A 24,089-nucleotide genomic window follows, 5' to 3' on the forward strand; every position below is an offset into this window, starting at 1 on the left:
GCCATGGACGCCGCCATGTTACGTTACGGCGGCCGGCGGCCGGTCCTCGCGCCGCCGCGAAGCGTCTCTCCGAGGCCCCGCCCCTCTGGTGACGTCACCGCCGCTCGCCCTGCGGGCGCCGCCATGTTGAGGGTCCTTGCCGCAGGCGCGTAGGTGTCCTCATAAGATGCCGGCTCGGCGGTGGCCGGCTTTTTCCCCCTCAAGATGGCGTCCATGCGGGAGAGCGACACGGGCCTGTGGCTGCACAACAAGCTGGGGGCCACGGACGAGCTGTGGGCGCCGCCCAGCATCGCGTCCCTGCTCACGGCCGCGGTTATCGACAACATCCGCCTCTGTTTCCACGGCCTCTCGTCGGCCGTGAAGCTCAAGCTGCTGCTCGGGACGCTTCACCTCCCGCGCCGCACGGTGGACGAGGTGAGGCGGACGGCGGTGCGGACGCGGGGCCGGCCTCCCCCTCGGGGCCGCGCCTGCCCTGGACCCGAGACCCCGGCCCTCGCGGACCCTCCCCCGCTCCCCTCCCCCCTCCTGCCCCTCGGACCCTAGCAGTTCGCGGACCCGTTCCCCCTCCTCACCATCCCCCCGCGGTGGACGCGAGCCCTAGCTGCCCGCCTGCACCTGTCGGAGCCGCGGGCGAGGTGCCCGGACTGGGGGAGGGGGGTCGGGCTGTCGGGGGCCCGCCTCGGGCTCAGCGCCCACCTCGGTTTTGTTGCTTTCACCTGTCGGGGTACCCACCCGGTTCGGTCACCCTGCGCTTTGGGTTCTTGCCACACGCTCGTGTTCTTGCATCGTTCTCATCAGTGGGTCTGTCCGACTTGTTCTCTTCTTGTTTTCCTTAACGGTAAATTGTGTCGCTTTTTGCGCAAAATAAGTAGTTTTTCAAAATGTTGAGGCGCCGTAGTTGTTTAAACGTTCCCCAACTACTGTCGCAGTGACTGCCCTGTTATTATAGTTGATAGTTGTTTTTTATATATAACGTGTACAAGAGAAACAGAATAAAACTGTGTCCAGAGGCCTCCCCAACCTGTTCCGGATCACAACCCTTGCCCTCTCCCCTCGCTCACTTTGGGAGGTGATCATTTCTCTGCCATTCCTTGTGATTTATCAGTTGTATAGGCATTTTTCAGCAGTACAGTTTGGTTTTGCCTGGCTTGAACTTAATGTTACGGTATCATATCGTGTGTTTCGCGTGAGTGATGTGGGTGTGTCTGTCTTCTTCGTGTTGACACCTTGACACATTCATCCAACCTGCAGCCCCGCTGTGGTTTAATTTTCACTGCTGAATAGTGTTCCATTCTCTGAGTATGCGTATGGTTGGGCATCTTTTCATGTGCTTATTCATTATTTGATGTTCTTTTTTGTTAATAATTCAAGAAAAAAATTTCCCCCGATGTATTTTTTTCATTGCTTTGTAGGAGTTTTATTTATTATTATTTTTAAAATATTTATTTATTGCTGCACTGCGTGGCTTGCAGGATCTTAGTTCCCCGACCAGGGATTGAACCCTAGGAGTGGAAGCGTGGAGTCCTAACCACTGGACTGCCAGGGAATTCCCGCTTTGTAGGAGTTTTTAAAAAAATAAAATTTGAATAGCAGCCTTTTTTCAGTTGTGTATGTTGCAGATTTCTTCCAGTTGTGTCTTGATTTAGCTTTCTCCATGGAGCCTTCAGAGTCACAGAAGCTCTTAGCTGTATCTAAGCAGGTGTACTCCTCTTAGGGTATGCTTCCCTGCTGGGGGGCCGGGGGAGGGAACTCCCTGTTGTCTCGTCAGAGATGTCCAGTTTTGCCTTTCGCCTATACAGAGTCTTTCTCCTGTGCAGAGTCCTCCAAGAACCTGGCCTGGGGTGGGTGGAAGTTTGTCTCCCCCATAACCTGTTTATTAACCATACTTGTCCCGAGTTCATGGCCAAAACTTTAAATAAGAAAAAGCCATTTTTGGCCGAAGTCATGTTGGGATCGAAGCCTGGCCACAATGCTTGCCCTTGAACAGGTCTCAGTAATTAAGGATCTTAAGGGACGTGAGAGAATGCAGGAACAAAGGAAAAGCAGTTAAGAAATGGTAGTTCGGCGATAAAGCAGAATCCTAGCTCTTCCTCCAGGGACATAACAATCTGATACAAATCTTTTGAGTTCTGCAAGAACTAAGACCCCCACCCAGGTGGATGATGGAATGATGATATTGACCCATGTGACTTCGGTCAACTAAAGCTTGGACTCTGTCAACCACCAAAGCCCCTCATGAATATGCATGTACCCTTAGCTTAAAACTTCCCCACTTCTGGTGCTGGGGAGACACAGCTTTGGGAAAGATCCTGCTGTTCCCCTTACTGGCTGCAAGGAATACATCCTTCCTTCTTTTTGGCTTGGTTGTGTCTTTTGGCTCAATACTCATCAAGAGGTGAACCCAGTTTTGGGGTAACAATTGTAGTAGATGTGAACATGAATGAATATTGAATTTTATCAAATGTTTATAATGTCTATTGACATACAGTTTGCCACATTTACAGAATAGCATTGTGTTTTGGTTTTTTTTTTGGCTGCCTTGGGTCTTCATTGATGGGTGGGCTCTCTAGTTGCGGCGAGCAGGGGCTACTCCTTGTTGCGGTCGCGGGCTTCTCATTGCGGTGGCTTCTCTTGTTGCAGAGCACGGGCTCTAGGCACGCGGGCTTCAGTAGTTGTGGCTTGCGGGCTCTAGAGCACAGGCGCAGTAGTTGTGGCGCACGGGCTTAGTTGCTCCGTGGCACATGGGATCATCCCGGACCAGGGATGGAGCCCGTGTCCCCTGCAATGGCAGGCAGATTCTTAAAGACTGCGCCACCAGGGAGGTCCCAGAATAGCATTAGCTGTTAACCAACCTGGCATTCCTAACTTGGTCATTTTATATGTAGGATTATGTTGTCCTGATATTTTGTGTAGGAATTTTGTATCTGTGTTCATGGGTGAGATTAACCTCTAATTTTACTTTCCCAGACTGTCTTTGTCAGATATTGGTGTTGAAGTTATGCTACCCTTATAAAAGGAATGGTAATGTATCTTCTATTTTCCTCTTCTTTGGAAAGTTTGTTTAACAATGGAATTACTTCTTTCTAAATGTTTGGTAGAACTTAGTAATAAAGCCATCTAGGGGACCTGGATTTTCTTTGTGGGAAGATATTTGAGTATTGATGCTTGGTTTTATGTTCTTCGTAAGTAAAATTTTCTGGATATTATATATTTTCTAGTGATTTGGCAGTTTCTATTAAAACTTCAAATTATTAGCATAAAGTAGATAATAACATGCTCTTATTTTTTTTTTAATGTTCATTTATTTATTTATTTTAGCTGTGCTGGGTCTTAGTTGCGGCTTGTGGACTCTTAGTTGCGGCATGCATGTGGGATCTAGTTCCTTGACCAGGGATTGAACCCGGTCCCCCTGCATTGGGAGTGCAGAGTCTTACCCACTGGACCACCAGGGAGGTCCCACAGGTTATTTTCTTTATTTATTTGGTTGCACTGGGAGTTAAGTTGCAGCGTTCGGGCTCCTTAGTTGTGGCATGCGAACTCTTAGTTACGGCATGCATGTGGGATCTAGTTCCCTGATCAGAGATTGAACCCAGGGTTCGAACCCTGACCAGGGATCGAACCCAGGCCCCCTGCATTGGGAGCACGGAGTCTTATCCACTGCACCACCAGTGAAGTCCTGGTTATTTTCTAATCACTGCACCCTACGAGTTTTGATAGTGTTTTCATTACCAAGTCACAATATTTTGTAATTTCTACGATGATTTCCTCACTGACCCCTTTGTAATTTAGAAATGTTTCTTAATTTCCATACATTGGAGGGAGGGAGGTTTTAGTTATGTTTTTACTAGTGATTTCTAGCTGGATTGAGTGCTTGTCAGCGAATATAGTCTATATTATTTCAGTCATTTGAAATTTAAGATTTGCTTAATGGCGAAATATATGGTCAGTTTTTGTAAACATTGCAAGTGAGTTTCAGAAGCATTTTATGATCTAGTTTTGTGATCCATTGCCCAGTATATGTTCATTCGGTCAAATTTGTTTAATCGTGCTGTACAGGTCTACTGTATTCTTACTGATTTAAAAAAATTTATCAGTTAATGAGGAGGGGGTATGTTTATCTCTGTTATGATTATGGATTTGTCTAGTCCTTATAGTTTTATCAACTTTTGCTTTCTACATTTTGAGGTTATGTTATTAGGTGCATACAAGTTTAGAATTGTTATTGTTGCCTTGTGAACTGAACCATGGATCTTTATATAGCGGTCTCTATAGTTGGTAATGTTTTGTCTATTTTTGTCCAGCATTGATATAGGTATACCAACTTTCTTTCACTGATATTTTTAAATATATAGTTTGTTCTTGGATTCTGTCTGTATTACAAGAAATTATAATGAAGAACTTGCTTAGCTAGGTTGAAAATGAACTAGGCCATTCTGGATAATTTAGTTTTCTGAAAGGCATTTTTATTATATATTCAGTGTTAAAAAACAAAACAAAACAAAACAAACTTTCCAAAACATCCCAATTCACTTAGCTATTTTAATTATCTTTCTTTAGTTATTTAAGGGTCTGATACCTTAGGGGATAACATTCTGAAGATTAAGCTTTTTTACATAGGACCATAGATACGGGGGACTAGATGGCTGGGCTGTGTGTGTTCTGCACGGTATTAGCCAGGGTTCTCCAGAGAAACAGAACAAATAGGATGCGTGTGTACCTTATGTATACCTATATATAACATGGGGGGGGCGGGGAGAGATACTGGTTTTTATTGAAAGGAATTGGCTCACAAAAGCCTCCTGAAAAGTTCCAGGAGCTACAGCCAGAAAGTTTGAGACCCAGGAGAGCTAAAGTGTAGTTCCAGTCTAAAAAGCCAGCAGGTCGGAGACCCAAGAAGAGCCAGTGTTTCATCCAAGTCCCAAGATTGGAAAAGACCAAAGTTTCAGCTCAACAGTCAGGCAGGAGTTGCATCTTACTCAGCCTTTTTGTTCTGTTCAGGTCTTCAGTTGATTTAATGAAGGACATCCACATTAGGGAGGGCAGTCTGTGCAATTCAGAAGTTCATCTCATCCAGAAACATCCTCACAGACACACCAAGAATAACTTTTGACCCCTTGGCCGGGACATGTAAAAGTAAACATTGTACACAGCGTCTGCTACAACTTGTGTTTCTTAATGAAATCTCAAAACCAGTTCACTTGTTTTGTGATGCATCTATTTCTCTTAAAAGCTAAGTCAGCAACAGTTCTTAACTAATAGGAGGGAAGAGGAAAAGAGATTTTAATGGTCCGGCATTTTAGTTTATTCAGTAAGGGGTACAGAAGTGATTTAGGGCCCCTGCTCTCAAAGAATTTAGAATTTGGTCCAGGAAGTAAGAATGATGTCAGGAGGCAATGTACATGAGGTGTTTTGCTAACTACAGAGTGTTGTAAAATGTAAATACTGACTTCATAATGTTTTAGCTATATTTGAAAGGACTTTGAGGAAACTGTAAATGCTGCTACTGATAAAGCCAGTGACCCCTCTTATCCAAGTCCTTAACATTGCCACCAAAGGAAGTTTTAGGGAGAGTTTTAGGGCTGCCTGAGGTAACTCTTTAATATGTAAAATTATCCAACTCATAAGACTGCTGTGGGAAGCCTAGGGATTCCAGTGATCAGTGACTGGGATAGCTACATATTTATCACCTGGGGTAACAGATCAGGCCAGCTGCCAAGTGAATAAGAAACTGTTTCCCCAAGGACATGTCACAGTTGTGAATTGTCACAACATGCCCTTTAATCACTATGGCTGCCTTATTCACTGAGAAACTCTGTTGTCTAAAAATCACAGACTTGGGCTTCCCTGGTGGCGCACTGGTTAAGAATCTGCCTGCCAACGCAGGGGACATGGGTTCGAGCCCTGGTCCGGGAAGATCCCACATGCTGCGGAGCAATTGGGCCCGTGTGCCACAACTACTGAGCCTGCGCTCTAGAGCCCGTGAGCCACAACTACTGAGCCCACGTGCCACAACTACTGAAGCCCATGCGCCTAGAGCCTGTGCTCCGCAACAAGAGAAGCCACCCCTCACCACAACTAGAGAAAGCCCGCGCACAGCAGCAAAGACCCAACTCAGCCAAAAATAAATAAATTAAATAAATAAATTTTTTAAAAAATGAAAATCACAGACTCTCGGAAACTGCTGTTTAAAGTCATATCGGTAATAGTGAAGCATCCCACTTTTGCTTGGAGGATCTAAGACACTTTGACACAAAGAAGCAGCCTCAGTTTCCAGCCCAGGTGCAGAGGCTTGGATAAGGAGTGTGTGAGCATGACACCCACCTCTCTCACTGTTGTTGTTTCTAAGGAAACTGGACCCAGGTCCACCTGACAGTTCTGACACTGACCTTTTACACACAGACTCGCCACTTCATTGGAATTTTACCTAAACTCCACTGTCCCCCAGAGTCACGTACCTCAGTCATTTCCTTTCTGTGGTCAGGTGCCCATAGTGCCTCTGGCGTGGGACTCTGTGGTCCCAGCGAGTCAGTAACTTGACGTCAGGCCATAGGATTGCCCCTGAGGGCCTTGGGCCCATTGGCCCAGGACAGTGGCTTCACTCTGTAGTTCTGCAACTTCCTAGGATGTGTTTTGGTGAAGAAATTTTAAAAAATTTATCCTACAAAGTTTGTTGGGCTTCTTGAAATTGTGATTATCTTTCATCTGTTAATTCTTAACAATTTCCTCTATAGACCTTTCCTTGGTCCCAGTTTCTGTTCCCTTTCTCTCTGAATCTCCAGTCAGGTGTGTGGGAGACTTCCCTCTGTTTTCTGTGCAGCCTCTTTGGTATTTTCAAACCATTTTTTTTTCCTGCCTGTTATGATCTGGGTAAAATCGGACTTATTCCGTCTCTTTCTTATTCTGTTGTTAAACTTATTTACTGATTTCCCTTCAAAGTCTCTTCTGTTTAACTTCTCTGTTTTATTCCCACATCCTACTCCACTTTCCCCATAGGTAGCAACTTTCCCTGTTCTGTTCTATTACGTGTTTTTTTGTGAGTGTTCTTTAAAAATGTGTATTGTTTTTAGGGACTTTTTTTCATTTGAAGTATAATTGACATAAATATATTGAAAGTGTACAGTGTGACATGTGCACACCTGTAAAACCATTAAAATGAAGATCACATTCTCCTGCCTCTTTGTAATCCTCCTGCCCCTCTCCCTGTGCTAAGTAATCACTGATCTACTTTCTGTCTCCATAGCTTAGTTGGCATTTCTTGGAATGTTAAATTAATAGTGCTTTTTTGGTCTGGCTTTCACTCAGCATCCTTATCTTGAAGTCCACGCTTGTGTTATGTATATTAGTAGCTCGTAACTTTTCCTGCTGTGTCGTGTCCCTCTGAATGGACATGTTTACATGTATGGACAGGTCCTTGTGTGGACTGTCACCATTTCTCTAGAGGAAACACCTGGGAGAGGATGGCCAGGTTCCGTGATAGGAAACTGCCAAACTGCTTTCCAGGGTGCTTGTATCATTTCAATATCCGGAGAGGAGTGTGAAGGTCATGGTGGTTTTTTTTAATGCAAACACTCTAGTAGGTTTCAGTTTACGTTTCCATGGTGACTAACGGTGTTGAGCCTCTCTGGTAAAGTGTTTGCTCAAATTGGGATGGGGGGGTGCATGTATTTTTAATTGATATAAATTCTATTGTCTTACATATCTCAGTTTTTGTAAACAAAATGTGTTTTTAATATTCACTTGTGTTGCTCTTCATCTAACCCTAGGGTTGGCAAACTGAGGCCTGTGACTTGTTTTCTGTAGTCTGTAAACTAAGAATGTTTTGAGCGTTACTAGAGGGTTAGTGAAAAAAGATGAGACAGAGCTGCGTAGCCCCCAGGGCCTGAAATAGTCTCTTGCCCTTGACAGAAAAGTGTGCCAGCTCCTGACCTGCTCAGCTGCACCCCGACTGTTGCCACCCCCATGCATGCCACCCTCCAGCACTGATAGCAGGCTGCCCCCAGCTCAGCCACAGCAATCATGCTCTGACACAAAGCTCCTTACCCGTGGATTGCTGTGAACATACACTTGGACTCTATGCCCAGGGGTGGGATTGTTGGGTCATAGAAGGTATTTGTGTAAGTGGCGGCATTGAGGTGCCCACACTCCCACGTGCAGTGCCTGTGGGCGCCTGTGCCATCTCCCTCACCCTCCAGCTCTTGGCCTTGTCCACTTTTCTGCTTTTGCAAATCAGTGGTTGGAAAGTGCTGCCGTGTGTTCATTTGGGGTGTATCTGCGGCTGGGATTGTTGCCGTCTCTTTGTACGCTGCCCATTAATAACACCTGCCTGCGTTCTATTGGGGTTGCTATCCTCTTGTTGATTTGCGGGGGCTCTTTGTATATTTTAATGTTAAACACTGCTGGTTTTGAACATTACAGATCGCATCTGCCTGCTAAATTTTCCATTTGCTCATAGCCTTTCATTTTAATGCACAGTAATACGTTTTTTGGCTCATGGTTTGTGTTTTGAAGTTTTGTTTAAGAAGTCATTAAATGTGCTTCTTTTGTTTCTCCTCACTTCGTAGCTCTCCTGTTCAGAGATCCATCTCTAATGCCTCAGTACTACACCTCATTTGTGTGGTTGGATGGGGAGAAGGTGTTATTTTTCTCTGTTCTGAGCCCAGGGTTCCCAGCCATGCGTTGAAATGCAAGCCAACTCTCCTTTTCTTGTGGATTTGTGCCACGTGTGTCTGTGTGTGTGATGTTCCAGCAGCCCACGCCAGTCTGCCCTCTTGGCAAGAACTGAAAGCCCCTCACTTACTCTGCATCTGTCTCCCCCCAGAGACCCATAAAAGCTTATTACCATGAGAGTGCTGAAGGCAGGATTCTCACTGATGATTTTATTTAATGTAAAGGCTCAGGCTGCCATAACAAAAATACCATAAACTTGGTGGTTTACATAATAGACATTTATTTTCTTACAATTCTGGATGATGGAAAGAAAGCCCACGATGAACTGTTCGTCTGAGCTGGCTGATTCAGTTTCTTGTGAGGGCCCTCTTCCTGGCTTGCAGATGGCTGTGTGCTCAGCTGTGGCAGGAGAGAGCGGGCCCTGCCCTGGGGGCTCTGTTATAAGGACACTAATCCCATCCATCAAGGCCCAGCCCTCACACCTAGTCACCTCCCAAAGATTAGGGTTTCAGCATATGAACTTGAGGGGGGACACAAACATTCAGCTCATACCAGTGGTCGTTTTTGTCTTTAATTCCCCCTTTTTTTCTCCTCAAACGTTTTTGTAAAATATTGTCCAGTTGCCTCATGGTAGTTGTATTAGTTTGCAGTAAAGTACCACAGAGTAGATGTCTTAGAACAACAAAAGTGTGTTGTCTCACAGCTCCGAGTGGCCAGAAGTCAAATCCGTGCCTCTCTCCGAACTTCTGGTGGCCTCAGGTGTTCTTTGGCTGGGGGGTCATTGCTCTAGTCCCGTGACTGGCTTCTCCACGGGAGCCTTCACGTCGCCTTCCCTCTGTGTGTGTGCATCTCTGTCCAGATATCCCTTTCTTATAAGGATGTTAGTTGTGTTGGATTACGACCCATTTGAATGACCTCATTTTAACTCGATGACCTCCATAAAGGCCCTGTCTCCAAATAAGGTCAGATTCTGAGGTCCTGGGGTTAGGACTCCAACAAATCTTCTTGAAGGGGCACAGTTCAACCTATAGCAGTAGGTTTTTGTGAACACAAGTGAGTTCTCGGTTTCTTTAGTGCTCACCTGTGAGCTTTTTTGAGACCAGGTCCTGTGTCTTGTGTGTCTCTGTATCCCTAACACCCCACTTTGCCTGGCCCTTAGTGGAGGGGGCCCCCGTGTTTGTAGGATGGATGAGTTATAGAGATTCACACTAATTGCAGATCCGTCTTGGTGATGCTTCCGTACCAGTGCCCACGCTGTAGCTGCATTCTTTTTCCTGCCTCACAGGACCTACTTTATCTACTTGGTCTCCCGTCCCGTTGGTGGACATGCAGCTGTTTCCTGTCTTTTGCTGCAGTGAATTCTCTCAGGTGTGCAAGGTAACTAGAGGATAAATTCTTCTTCTTCTTTTTCTTTTTTGTAGTTTTTATTTATTTTTATTGAAATATATTAATAATTGACTTAACAGTGTTGTGTTTCAGGTGTACAGCATACACACATACATACATATTCTTTTTCAGATTCTTTTCCCTTATAGGGTATTACAAAATATTGAGTATAGTTTCCTGTGCTATACAGTAGGTCTTTGTTGGTTATATCTTTTATAATAGTAGTGTGTATATTTTAATCCCAAACTCCTAATTTATTTCTCCCTCCCCTGCTTTGGTAACCATAAGTTTGTTTTCTATGTCTGTGGGTCTGTTTCTGTCTTGTGTATAAGTTCATTTGTATCATTTTTCTTAGATTTCACAAATAAATAATATCATATAATATATGTCTTTTTTTGACTTCACTTAGTATGATAATCTCTGGGTCCATCCATGGCATTATTTCATTGTTTTTATGTCTGAGTAGTATTCCACTGTATATATGTACCACATCTTCTTTATACATTCCTCTGTTGATGGACATTTAGGTTGCTTCCGTGTCCTGGCTATTGTAAGTAGTGCTGTGGTGAACATTGGGGTGTGTGTACCTTTTAGAATTAGAGTTTTCTCCTTATATATGCCCAGGAGTGGGATTGTAGGATCATATGGTAGCTCTGTTTTTAGTTTTTTGTGGAACCTCCATCGTGGCTGTACCAGTTTACATTCCCACCAACAGTGCAAGAGGGTTCCCTTTTCTCCACACCCTCTCCAGCATTTATTACTTGTAGACTTTTTGATGATGGCCATTCTGACCAGTGTGAGGTGATACCTCATTGTACTTTTGGTTTGCATTTCTCTAATAATTACCGATGTTGAGCATCTTTTCATGTGCCTTTGGGCCATTTGTATGTCTTCTTTGAAGAAGTGTCTATTTAGATCTTCTACCTATTTTTTGATTGGTTTTTTTTTTATATTGAGTTTTATGAGCTGTTTGTATATTTTGGAGATTAATCCCTTGTTGGTTGTATCATTTACAAATATTTTCTCCATTTTGTAGGTTGTCTTTTTGTTCATGGTTCCTTTATTTTTGTTTTTGTTTCCATTACTCTAGGAGATGGATCCAAAAATATGTAGCTGTGATATATGTCAAAAAGTGTTCTGCCTATGTTTTCCTCTAAGAGCTTTATAGTATCGGGTCTTGCATTTAGGTCTCTAATCCAGAGGATAAATTCTTGGAAGTGCTAATTGCTCAGGCAAAAAGCACATACGTTATAAATTGTGATGAGTATCAGTAAAATAAAGTTAGTAGAGGGAATTCCCTGGTGGTCCAGTGGTTAGGACTCCATGCTTTTGCTGCCGAGGGCGTGGGTTCGATCCCTGGTCGGGGAACTAAGATTCTGCAAGCTGCGCGGTGCGGCCAAAAATTTAAAAGAATAAATGAAATAAACTTAGTAGAGGTTATACCCATTTAAATTCTTGTCAGTGTGTGGTCGCCTGCCCCCTGGGGGGGCGTTCTCGCTCCTGCCAGACGCTGCTCCGAGTGCTGAATCCTCAGGATGACCGCGAGCCACTGCTGCTAAAGCACTCCCAGGCTGTCCTGGGAGTGGTGACAGATTCGGGGTTTGGCCTGAGATGGTTGGACTCAGGAGCGTGTGCCACAGAGCCCTTCGCCATCATGCCCGTCCTCCCAGGCGGGCCAGCAGGGGCCACCCCGCTCCGCCCTGCCCATCCCTGAAGTGGGAATTGTATCTCCTTCTACGTTTATTTTGCATTTCTCTTATGTTGAATGAGGCCGAGCATCCTTTGCATTTTTTTTAAGTTTTAAATAATTTTTCTAATGATAAACTTTTATAAAATTGACATGTAAGATCAATCTCTATATATGTGTTTTTGTTCTTTATATATATAGACATCTATAAAATATACACACTCATATATATGTGTGCATTTTTAAAAATTGCCTGTGATAGGAGTTGCAAAGTATTTTTTTCACCCAGTTTGCCATTTCTCTTGATTTAATATAGGGAATTTGGAGCTTTTTGGTGGTTTTCCATGGGAAAAATACTTAAGTAGTAAAATTCAAATTCATGTCTTTTACGGCTCCTTGGTTTAGAATCATAACTACAGGGGACTTCTTCCTTAGCAGTCATACAAAAGAAAGACTTCTATGGTTTCTTCTTGTGCTTTTACAGTCTCATTTCTCAAATTGAAATCTGATCCATTTGAAGTTTATCTGGGAATAAAGTGAGAGGTAAGGAACATATTTAATCATGTGGCATTTGTAATTTTAATATCTGGTAAAATTGATCTTTCTCTTGTTACCTTAAAAAAATTTTTTTTTCATATTTTTGTTTATTGCTTTTCTCATAGGAAGTTTAGAATCAGATTATCCAGTTCTGTGAAGAAAATATTTCTGCAACTTGAGTGGGGTCACCCTAGACTTACAGATTACTGAGGGAAAGTGTCCATCTTTATGGTATTGAAAGCTCCATACACCTTGTCATCCATTCAAGCATTTTGGGGGGCTCCTTGTCATTGTAATGCATTCTTAGAGATTTAATGACGTCTTAAGTCTATTTTGAGGTATGGTCTTTTTATTGATTTTGTTACCTCTTGTTGCCTTGCTGTGTCTTGAACTCATTTCTCTGCTTTATGTCCTTATTTTAGAGAGTTTAAAAAATTCATGGCTCTATACCTGGTCATAAACATCATGTGCTCAGTAGAAGCATGTCTAGCGGATATTGGTGTTTTCTGTCCTGTCCTCTTTCCGTTTGACGCTTGGTTCCTTGTCTTCTGGTTCCTCCACTATTGTGACTCCTCTGGACTGAAGCACATGCTTCCTGGCCCAGCTTTTACAGGAGCTCTGTGTCAGGGAGGGCCAGAGCCGTGTTCCAGGTGACAAGGACCATCCCTTGGACACAGGCCTGTCCTTGTCCTGCCCAGTCCCTGTCCTTGCCGGCCCACAGCCAGACTGCCCCCTCCTGAGACAGCTCACCTGTGCTTCCTGGGCACCTGGACTTCTGACGTCTGGGAACATGGTGCCCAACTAGGGCCAGGGACACTCCCGCCTCCAGGCAGGAGCCCAGGTGTGACGCCAACTTTGGAGACATCTGCAGGCTTTGGCTAAGCTTGCCTTATGGCCCCGTTTTTTTCCTCATACAGTTTTTCAAACTGAGATATTCACAGAGGATTCATTATTTTAAAGTGTACAAATCAGTGGTTATGGTACATCACAGAGCTGTGCAGTCATTGCCACTATCTGATACCAGAACGTTTTCGTCTCTCTGAGAAGGAAACCCCTAGCTCACTGGCAGTCACTCCCTGTCCCCGCTCCAGCCCCAGGACCACCGTCCCACCTCCCGGGCCTGTGGGTGACCTGTCCTGGACGTTTCAAACGCACAGAGCCACGTGGTGTGTGCTCTCTCAGGTCTGGCTTTCACAGAGCTTCATGTTTTCACAGTTCACCATATTGTCACGTCGTGTGTCTTTTTATTGCCAAATAATGTTTCGTTGTATAGATAAACCACATTTTGGTCGTCCATTCATTAGATGATGGCCTTGGAGTTGCTTCCACTTTGGGGTTGTTACAAATACAGCCAGCCATTCACGTATGAGTTTTTGGGTGGACATATGTTTTCAGTTCTTTTGGGTCTGTACCTGGGAGTAGAGTTGTTAGCTCATGTGGTAATCTGTGTTTGTCATTTTTTTTTTAATTTTGGCCTTGCAGCCTTGTGGGATCTCAGTTCCCCGACGGGGGGTTGAAGCCGTGCCTCAGCTGTGCAAGCACAGAGTCCTAACCACTAGACCACCAGGGAGCTGCCTGTTTGTCTTTTTGGGGAAGTGCCAGATGGTTTCTCTAATGGCCGCACCATTTTACAGCCTGCGCCCTGCCCCGGGCAGCGTCAGAGGGCTCCAGGTCCCCTGCCCCATGGCCGTCTCTGCAGTTCTGGGCTCGGGCGTGGGAGGTGGCACCTCCTGCTGGGCCACCTCAGTTCCATTTGCAGACTCTCCTCCCCATCACCTGGGTGTCCCCTCACACACAGTGTGTGTGTATCTCTCGTTCCTAATGCTTTGGGGTGACTGCCGAGGGCACAGCCTGCCATCTGTTTGGAGCTACTTAATTTGAGACTTAGGTATGAGGGGGGGCTTCTTTGTTATGTTTTTTACATAACTTTAGTTTGCCAGGGACACGTTTTCACTCTTTAACTCATAGTAAGTGACAGATAAAATTGTTTTTCATTTCGTGCCTTTTGTTTTTTGGTTTTTTTTTGTTTTGTTTTGTTTTTGCGGTACACGGGCCTCTCGCTGTTGGCCTTTTATTTTTAATGTAGGAAAGAGTTGATAGCTCAGCTAAATACAAGCGGGAAGGTGGTAGACGGGCTCATTCTTCTAAAACATCAAAAAAGCCCCCAGCACAAATGTTAAAAAATAAATAAGCGTTTACCATTTTTGCCACACGTCAAAAGAACTTATTTCCATGGATTTCAAGAGACAGCCTTTTAGAGTTGGGTCAGCTGGCATCCGGCCCTGTGCTTGGCCAAGGGGAGGCACCCAGCCTCAGGCGGGAATGCCAGAGCCTTGACGCTTCGACCTCGGCTGCGTGTGCGCTTGGGGGGATGCGGGTCTCAGCCAGGCATTCTTTCTGGACCACCGCCGGCTGGGGCCTCCGGGGCAGATGAGGGGATCCTGATTCCTGAGGGCGGTGGGAAGCTGGGGATGAGGGTTAAGCCAGAGTGTGAGGGGATGGATGGGTCAGCGCAGGTGAGGGGGAGCTGCCAGGTGAGGGGTGACAGGTGGACCAGGAGCTTGGGTGGGAGAGGGCAGGCGTGAAGGGGACCGTGTTCAGGCTTGGGCCCGCGTCTGGGCCTTAAGCAGCGGTGACCGCGGGCCGCCGTGGCCACTCACACCTGTGGGAGGAAGCGACACCTTGCGTGTAGCAGACACGCCGGCCACGCCTGTCCCCGGGAGCCAGGTCCCCCTGGTCCTGGGGCGGGGGGACCGGCCTCCTGCGGGCTGTCCTCTGTCACGTGAGCCCGTCACGTGGCCGTGGGGCGTGCGGGGACTTGCCCCTGTTCTCCCGGCGGCCTTCCGGACCCAGTCCCTTCCCAGCCGCCATAGGTGCCGAGCCACAGCATTGGCCTGCCCACCCCGGTGCTCCCCGCACCCCAGACGCCTCAGTGGCAGGTTCCCCAGCAGGGGGCGGGAACGGCCCCCCGTCCTGGGCGGCCCTTCTGTTTGCCTGGCCGGTGCGCCAGGAGGCGATGGGGAGATGCGCGGGCAGCTGGCGAGGTGTGGGCACTGGGTGGGGCAGGGGAGGGCTCTCCTGAGGGCGGGGCCGGCATGGGGGCAGTGGCTGAAGAGGCTGGGCCCCGCCCCGTGCGCGCAGAAGCTCCAGTGGGCTTGAAGGGGGCTCTTTTCTGTGTCTGAACGAGCAAAGGTGCGCTCGCGCTCCTGCTCAGCTGCAGCCCTGCAGGCCTGAGCCAGGGTTGGCAGGGTGGGGTCGGCGACAAGGACTGCCATCTCTCCTCTCCCGGCAGATGAAGGGTGCCCTCACAGAGATCATCCAGCTCGCCACCCTGGACTCGGACCCCTGGGTTCTCATGGTGGCCGACATTCTGAAGTCCTTTCCTGATACCGGATCTCTTAACCTTGATCTGGAAGAGCAGAATCCCAACGTTCAAGATATTTTAGGAGAACTTAGAGAAAAGGGTAGGTTGGGTGTGTTTGGTTTACGCTGGGAGGAGGGAGATGGGTTTTCTTCCTTTAAACCCTCTTTTGTAACATGAGTTTGACTTTGAGAGTGTTGCACGCTGTACTGTGCAGTGCTGGCTGTATCCGTACCCCACTGCCCCATGCACTGCTGGCTGGCTTTTTGGCCAGTCTTTGTCTAGAGCAGCCCAGAGGCTCCCTCCTCACTGTACGTGCTTTATCTCAAGTGCGTTATTTACCCGCTTTCACATTCACGCACCCTTCTCCCCACTCAGCTCCATGAGGGCACAGGCTCTGCCCATTCAGAGCCTAGAACATTCCCTGGCACAGAGTAGATGCTCATAACTGTGTGTTGAAAATATCAGCAGTTTACTTGTCTAGAGCACGAACTGAAAACCACTTAGAAAATATTTGCAAATGGAGTAAAAGAACATATAAAGACGGGAAGGTCTGTTCCTCCTTGAATTCCTCTCCTAGTTTGGAGAATTGGAACTGCAGCCCTTTAAAGATGGTGCCTGTGCCCCTGCGGTCCCGCAGGGACGGTGGCCGGGCTGTCCCCAGGGGTGGCTGCCAGTGCCTCTTCTCAACTGCGAGGTGACCGCTCTTGCTCTGTAGGCCTTCGCTTGACTTGTAACTGCCCACAAGCTACATGGATGCTTCCAGAGCATTGGAACGCAAACCCAAGATGTTTCTGTCCTGGTGATTAGCTTGATGAGGGTCCAGACAGGTCCACACCCTCCTGGGTGTCCTCTCTCTGGTGGGAGTGGCCTGCTCTGTCTTCTGCCCAGGGGCTTCTGGGCGGGCCTCCCGGGGGCAGGAAGAACAGCCGTGGCACTGGTCTCTGCTTCCCACCCAGGGCCTTCTCCTGAGCTCTAACTGCCTGGTAAACCCACAGACCTGGGGAACGCGCCTGGGTGCTTCTTGTGAGGGCCAGGATTCAGAGGGTCCAGGAGAAACCATCCATGGGGGCCGTGGGGACTCGGGGAGATCCGGGATGGTCACGGGCTTCCCCTTCCTACGGCTTTGCTCTAGGGGTGCACAGAGCCCCTTCCAAACGTAGCTGTGCCGATGAACATCTGTGGTGGGGCCCGGGTGCTTCTGCCTTTAAAAAGCTCCACAGGGATTCTGCTGAGCCCTCCTGTCCTGTCCTTGACCTTTGGCCCAGATTGGTGGCCTTGATTGCTGGTCTATGGCAGGCAGGCAGTGGATACTTGTTTTCTGTTTTGAGATCAAAGCAGAAGCTCCACTGCTATAAACAGGAAACTGCGTTTTCATATTAGCAGTGAAAATTGGGCCTGTGTAAGGGAAATGCACCTCCTAACATGTTGGTTCTCCAACGAGCAGTGAACGAGTGTGAGGCGTCGGCCATGCTCCCGCTGGAGTGCCAGTACTTGAATAAAAACGCCCTGACGACCCTCGCTGGGCCCCTCACTCCCCCAGTGAAACATTTTCAGTTGAAAAGGAAACCGAAGAGTGCCACACTGAGGGCAGAGCTCCTGCAGAAATGTGAGTGCCCGCTGTCCGCATGCGGGTCTGGGGGTGGGTGCACCTGGCCTAGGGGGCGCACTGGGACTTGTCGGGACCCTCCTCAGCGGGGGCTGCCTTGCCTGGCCTGGAAAGTCCAGCAGATTTGGGAAAACTGACTGCCGAGCAAATCATGCTTTTGTCCTATGTCTGTAGTTCTTGTTTTTAGATTTCTTTTAGGTTTTATGGTACCTAATTGTCTTTTAAAGACAGAGTTCTACGTAGTTTTTTTCTTTTTTGTTAGAAATTTATTGATTGCTATGCTAAATTGTGTGTTCTAAAAATCTACTTTAGAAACTTCCGAATTTTCAGGTTAAAGTATTTGTAATCTTTGTTCCAAAAATGAAATCTGTACCAACGGAGTCACACAGGTGATGAGACTGGCAGCCTGGAAGAGATTGGAGAGGCTGGGTCCCAACTCCTGTAGCCCTCCCTCATTCTTGCAGATGATCTCAATTTGACTTGAAAGATGTTTGGTCATTTTATTAATGTTTTTTTAAGTAGTGGTTTCTAAAATGTACATGGAAGATACTTGCTCGGAAAAAGGCCAGGAAATTGATTCCTTTGGCTGATAGCAGAACTTTTTTTTTAAGTGGTTATGGTATTGGTATTAATAACCTATATAAATGCCCTGTTTTCAAAGAATCCAAATAAAACACAGCAGCCATCGTGACTCTCGGTTCCAAATGGACAGCGTCCTGGGGTCAGCACTACGCTGTGGCTTCATGGAGCTGGCAGTGCGCGGCCCGGGCCCCCAGCCCCCTGGGCAGCTCCCAGGCCCCTCCGTGCAGTCAGCAGTGGCACCTGCCCCCAGCTCCCCACGGCAGAACCTGGTGCCGGGTGGGCGTGGGGCTCCGTCCCTCCCCAAGCTTGTTTCCTGCCTCGCGTTGATGCTTCTGTGAAGGGAAGGGTGAGGTTGTGCCAGACGACCACCCACCAGTGAGGACGCTTCATCGGGGCCCCTCCCACCCCCCCACCCCGGAAGGTGCAGCCGCCAGGGCCCTACTTGCTGCAAGTGTAGTTCTCTACACCAGGCGTCCCCAACCCCGGGGCCACGGACCGGTACCATGGGCTGTTAGGAACCGGGCTGCACAGCAGGAGGTGAGCGGCGGGCAAAGGAGCGAGCGGAGCTTCATCTGCCGCTCCCCGCCGCCCCCCGCTGCTCGCATTACCTCCTGAACCATCCCCCACCAACCCCAGTACAAGGAAAAATTGTCTTCCACGAAACCAAAACCGGTCCCTGGTGCCAAAAAGGTTGGGGACCGCTGCCCTACACAGAAAGCGTAGCTGTAACGTTTGAAAGCAGACGAGCGGGTGTTTGTGCTCGAATCCTTACAACTCGACCTTTGTAAATCCCACGGATGGAGGCGCTGTCATCGGGTGGGCGCTGACGCAGCCCACCTTGTCTTACAGCCACCGAGACCGCCCAGCAGCTGAAGAGGAGCGCGGGGGTGCCCTTCCATGCCAAGGGCCGGGGGCTGCTCCGGAAGATGGACACCACGAGTAAGGCCGGGCCGCTGCGGGGTCGGAGGGGAGGGCTCGCCCTTCCTCGGGAGCCAGTCGTTGAACTTTGACCTGACTGGGCCACGGGCCCTGCGGTGCTGCCGGCTCTGTTGTGTGAAATGAGGGGGGCTCTTCCGCTTACCGAGGGTCCAGAAGGCTCCGCCTGAGATGAGGAAAGACCGGGATTGGAGGGAGACGCTCAGTCTCGGTTCTCGCTCGTCCTTATGGCCATGGAGGGCACGGGCCGCTGCCTCCGCCCCAGGTCCTGCCGCCTGCCAGCCCCGTGCCGGCCCCAGGTTCTCCGTGGGGCAAGGGCTCTACAAGCTCGAGGCTGACCGGGCCACCGTCGTGTCGTCGGGTCTGCTCCCTCGTCCCTCCCTCGGGGCCGGAGCTCATCTCTTGCTCCCTGCCCACCCCATGCTGCCCAGGCCCAGGGCTGACCGGACAGGGCAGGTGGGTCGGTGAGAGCAGCAGCCGGGCTGCCACTGGAGCCTGAGGGGGCTCGTGGGGCTCCTCCCTGTGGGGCCTACAGCCCACAGCACTCACGTGGGAGCTGCCGTCTTGGTGTCGGCCGACTCGGCACTGTGGGGCGGGGCAGCCCCTTCACCTCAGGGCCGGCTGTTGCCCTGGGTGGCCCTGGAAGTGAATCAGGTTGACATGGGGCCCTCACTGTAATGTCCCTGCCTGCCCCCCATGTGCCAGTCCCCCTGACAAAGCTCCCCTCACCTTCCTTTCCACACCCCGGCCAGGCGCCCTGACCCAGCGTGCCCACGGTGCGGTTCAGGGGTGCTTCCTGTTTCCTTGCCCTGTCCCATTGGCTGTGCCAAGGGGCCACCTGTGCACCGGGCCTGGGACACCGTACATGATCTTGGTGTGAGTAAGCCCTGGTGTCTGCACGCTGAGCACTGGGTCCCAGTGGCAGGAATGGGGAGGCACTGGATGCCTGGGGAAGGGGCCAGGCCCCCTTCAGAAGGAGCCATTCCTCACGTGTCAGGTGCCTTCCCTTTGAGAGATGAGGGACCAGGCCCAGGGGAAGAGGGAGGGTGATTCTGGCTGCAGCATGTGGGCCTCTAGCCTGTAACACATCTGTTAACCCCGAGGTGCAAGAAAGAAGTGGAAGCTGAGTCCTGTCCGTGGCGATAAAGGACTCGGTGTGTTAGGGTCGATGGATGCAGGTGTGGCGTCTTTGTTGGTTTGGCGTCTTGGGCAGAGACGTCAGTTTGGCTGTGGTGTCGCTGGTTGCCACAGTGTGCCCTTCTGGGCAGGCCGACCCGATGCCCCGGTGCTTGGGCACAGGGAGAGGGCAGGCCCCTGGCCTGGGGGCGTCCCCAGCACCTGCCCTCGCAGAGGCGCAACCCTTCTGGGGGAGCACCTGGCAGGCCAGCAGGGGCGGCTCTGGCGGAGACGGGCAAGCGAAATACGCAGCGGTGGCGGAGGAGCCGCTCCGCGAGGCCCCCTGACGGCCCATCCTCTCCGCAGCCCCGCTCAAAGGCATCCCAAAGCAGGCGCCCTTCCGAAGCCCCACCGCCCCCAGTGTCTTCAGCCCCGCGGGGAACCGCACTGCCATCCCGCCGTCGAGGACGCCCCTGCGGAAGGAGAGGGGTGTGAAGGTGGGCATGTCCCCTGGCAGACCCGCCCGCGCGGGACCAGCCGCGCTCCTTCCATGGGGCTGAGAGTGGGCTTCTGTCTGTGTCGGCAGCTCCTCGACATCTCCGAGCTGGACATGGTTGGGGCCGGCCGGGAGGCCAAGAGGAGGAGGAAGACCCTGGGTGCGTATTGGGGGCCGTCCGCCTGCGGAGGCCCTGGTCTCTCGTCTGCCGAGACCGAGACCGCCTCCGGCTGGAGAGGGGCGAGCCTGCGGGACAGCCCTGTCCTCAGAGTCGCCGCCGCCGCCGCTGCCTCCTCGGGCCGGGAGGGCCGCCGCCCGGGGCGCTGAGGCCCGTGCTCTGCCCGCAGACGCGGAGGCGGTGGAGAAGCCAGCCAAGGAAGAGACGGTCGTGGAGAACGCCACCCCCGACTACGCGGCCGGCCTGGTGTCCACACAGGTAGGGCTGCAGGGCCACGGGCGGCCGGAGCACGTGCCTCCATTCCCATCGTTAGCCACGGAGGCGCATCCTGTGGGAGCACACGCGCGGACGCACACGTATGTACGTGGACACGCGCAGAAGAGGTGGCGCCGGCGGGGCGCCGGCGTGCCCGTGGGCCCAGGTTTGGACAGCGCCACGCGCTCGGGGCTCCTCGGCGTCCCCTGTCCCGCAGGGGTGGTGGGGTGGCCTTGCGGGAGGGCGCGCTGCTCGGAAGGCCCCTCTCTGCCGGTGCTGCCTGCCTGGAGGGACTTGGCAGCCAGGCACCGTGTGTTGCCTTGTCCCCATCGGTCATTTCTGGGTGGTGGGAAACTTCTCATTGCAGAGCTGTGTTATCTCACTTTATTGAAAGGAGTGTCTTCCTTTTCTCATGCTTTTGTGGTTTAAAAAAAAAAAAGTTGAATTTCTTCTTACCTCAAAGATGGCTGGTTTGGGAGGGTCCCTAACCAAACAGGGACAGCCCCGCCCCGCCCCCTCCCAACAAGGCAACTCCAGGATGGGGGTGGCGGCAGGGCCGGACACTTGGGGTCTAGCACTGCCGAGCGCGGGGGCCCCTGGCCTGGAACAGTCTCCATCCCTGAGGACAGCAATGCCCCCGGTCCTGCTCCCGGGGGTGGGGGCCCTCCTGTGGGGCTGGAGGTTCGGGTTTGCGCTGGGCTGAGACGCTGAGGCCCACAGAGGAGCCGGCCCCATCCAGGACTGGGAGAGGCTCACGCTGAGCCCCCGGGCTGCTTTTGGGAGGAACCATGGTCTCTGTCTTCCAGAAACTCGGGTCTCTGAACAATGAGCCTGCGCTGCCATCCACGAGCTACCTGCCGGCTACGCCCAGCGTGGTCCCTGCCTCATCCTACATCCCCAGCTCCGAGGCCCCGCCAGGTGAGTGGGCACCCAGAGCGGGCAGCACCCACCAGGCAGGGAGCAGCATCGTCCCAGGACTCGCCCACGTGGTGCTTCCTTGGGTGTCAGGACCTCTGCTGGTGCCGCCGGGGCTGGAAGACCCTCTTGCCCAGCACGAGCTTCGAGAAGTAAACCCAGGGGTTTCAGCTGCTTTGCCCTTCACGGGGCCAGACAGGCAGCGCCCCTTGTGCGGTGCCGGGTGTGAGCCCCAGTTTGTGAGCGGGAGGGGGGCAGCTGCGGTTACAGCGCCTCAGGGTCCAGGGGTCCTCATGTAGCCCTACAATTTGAGAAAGAAGGTGCGGAAGGAAAGGTAGAGGGGGATCTGAGGGTTCTGCTCCGAGGCGTTTGCTCCCTGGGCTCAGCGTTGCCTGCCGGGGGGGAGCTTGGCCTCGGGGAGGGGGTGGCCAGAGAGGGCCTGGGGGTCAGGCAGGCTTGCTGGGCTCCAGGAAGCAGCCCTCCGTCCCCTCGCCAGCGCCCAGGAGCCCACTAGTGCCTGGACGTCTTACCTGCTGGTCTCAGAAGGCCTCAGCCCTCTGGCTCTTGGCTGGGGCTCTCGGGGACGTGTGCCCCGCGCCCAGAGGCACTGCCCGGGGCTCGCACCCCAGCTGCGGACAGGAGGGCCCCCCCCGCGCCCTCGCCCAGCGGGCGGCGTGTGGGCTCCGGGGCGGGGCAGGGCCTGGGCACTTCTCTCAGAGGCGGGGTCCCTGGCCCTGCCGGCCTCCCCCCAGGCCTCGCTCTGCTCGCAGCCCCGCCTGCCCGGGAAGCCAGCCTGCAGGCCAGCCGGCCCCCCGAGGAGCCCAGCGCCCCCAGCCCCGCGCTGCCGGCACAGTTCAAGCAGAGGGCGCCCCTGTACAACAGCGGCCTCAGCCCCGCGGCGCCCACGCCCGCGGCGCCCACCTCGCCCCTGACACCCACCACGCCCCCGGCCGTCGCCCCCACCACCCAGACGCCTCCGGTGGCCATGGTGGCCCCCCAGGCCCAGGCCCAGCCCCCCGCCCAGCAGCAGCCCAAGAAGAACCTGTCACTCACGGTAGGTGTGCGGGGCGGGGCGGGGGGGGCCCCGCCCACAGCAAGGGTGCCGGTGGGGCCCAACACCCAGCCCTGCTCCTCCACCGCAGAGAGAGCAGATGTTTGCCGCGCAGGAGATGTTCAAGACGGCCAACAAGGTTACGCGGCCCGAGAAGGCCCTCATCCTGGGCTTCATGGCCGGCTCCCGAGGTGGGTCCGCGGCTGGCCCTTGGGGGTGGGGGGAGACCTGGGTCCTGCGGGGGTTGGGGGACGACCCCGCGCCCCCAGGCCCCCCGCCCAGCGGCCCCTGCCCCCCTCAGAGAACCCGTGCCAGGAGCAGGGCGACGTGATCCAGATCAAGCTGAGCGAGCACACGGAGGACCTGCCCAAGTCGGACGGCCAGGGCAGCACCACCATGCTGGTGGACACGGTCTTCGAGATGAACTACGCCACGGGCCAGTGGACGCGCTTCAAGAAGTACAAGCCCATGGCCAACGTGTCCTAGGGCCACCGCCCTTGCTGGCCTGACTCGGGCTCCAGGGGACCACCGGCCCCCAACGTGCCACCGAGTCCCAGCCCACTTGAGCTTTAGATTCAGTTTCTCTGGGGTGTTTTGGACTTATTTTCTAAATTTTAATATGGGTCCCTTTTGTGTGATTTAAGACACTTTTTTGCATTCAGTGTTACAGTTCTGAATGTTAAACTTAGCCCCGAAAGGTGTAACTTCCTAATCTTGGCAACAGCTCTGCCTGTTAGACTTCTGTCTTTTCTCATTTTTTCTTCAGTCCCACTGACCGCGAGAGAGGGTTTTTCTTGCTCGTGCAGCCCTCTCCCCGCCCACGCAGCTGAGGGACCAAAGGTGGCGCCTGGTGTGTCTGAGAACAGGGCGGGGACGGCCACCAGTTGCCAGGGATGGGGGATGCCAGGACACGCTGCTCACCACCCACAGGTTTTGTATTTGTCTTTTGTACCGTTGTGAGCATTTAAGACCAGTCCTTGGGTACCTGTTTTCATTGTAAAAACTACCTAATTAAAGTTTAGCTTTTCTAAAGAAAAAGCACCAGAGCTGTGTTTCCAGCCAGCTCGACCTCTCTGCTCTGGGGCCCCAGCCCCTCTCTGGGGTGGGTGATGTTGGGGTCAGCCCAGGGGTCACTCCTGGACGATGAGGGCGTGGGGAGCACGTCAAAGGGGCCTGGGGCTCAACCACCTGCGGGGCTGGGAAGAGTCTGCAGCTTCCTCTCCCGTCTCTGTCACCTTCAAGGGGGCTTTGGGAACCAAATTATAATTAACAGGAAAAAAAAGCCCTTTCCCCAAATCGGAACGACACTCACT

The 24,089-nt window shown here is 51.5% G+C and overlaps 1 protein-coding gene across 1 annotated transcript; it reads left to right on the plus strand.

Moving 5' to 3' along the window:
* Positions 1 to 127: 127 nt before the first annotated feature.
* NELFA (negative elongation factor complex member A) lies at positions 128 to 23,814 on the plus strand. The gene is made up of 11 exons (XM_060106954.1): positions 128 to 414; positions 15,570 to 15,741; positions 17,086 to 17,247; positions 18,679 to 18,768; positions 20,248 to 20,378; positions 20,468 to 20,537; positions 20,725 to 20,813; positions 21,617 to 21,728; positions 22,496 to 22,779; positions 22,868 to 22,967; positions 23,078 to 23,814. The coding sequence occupies exons 1-11, from the start codon at positions 205 to 207 to the stop codon at positions 23,260 to 23,262; spliced, it is 1,605 nt and encodes a 534-aa protein (XP_059962937.1). The 5' UTR covers positions 128 to 204; the 3' UTR covers positions 23,263 to 23,814.
* The last annotated feature ends 275 nt before the right edge of the window (positions 23,815 to 24,089 follow it).

The sequence above is a fragment of the Mesoplodon densirostris genome, chromosome 1, assembly GCF_025265405.1.
Source record: "Mesoplodon densirostris isolate mMesDen1 chromosome 1, mMesDen1 primary haplotype, whole genome shotgun sequence".
Lineage (NCBI taxonomy): Eukaryota > Metazoa > Chordata > Mammalia > Artiodactyla > Ziphiidae > Mesoplodon > Mesoplodon densirostris.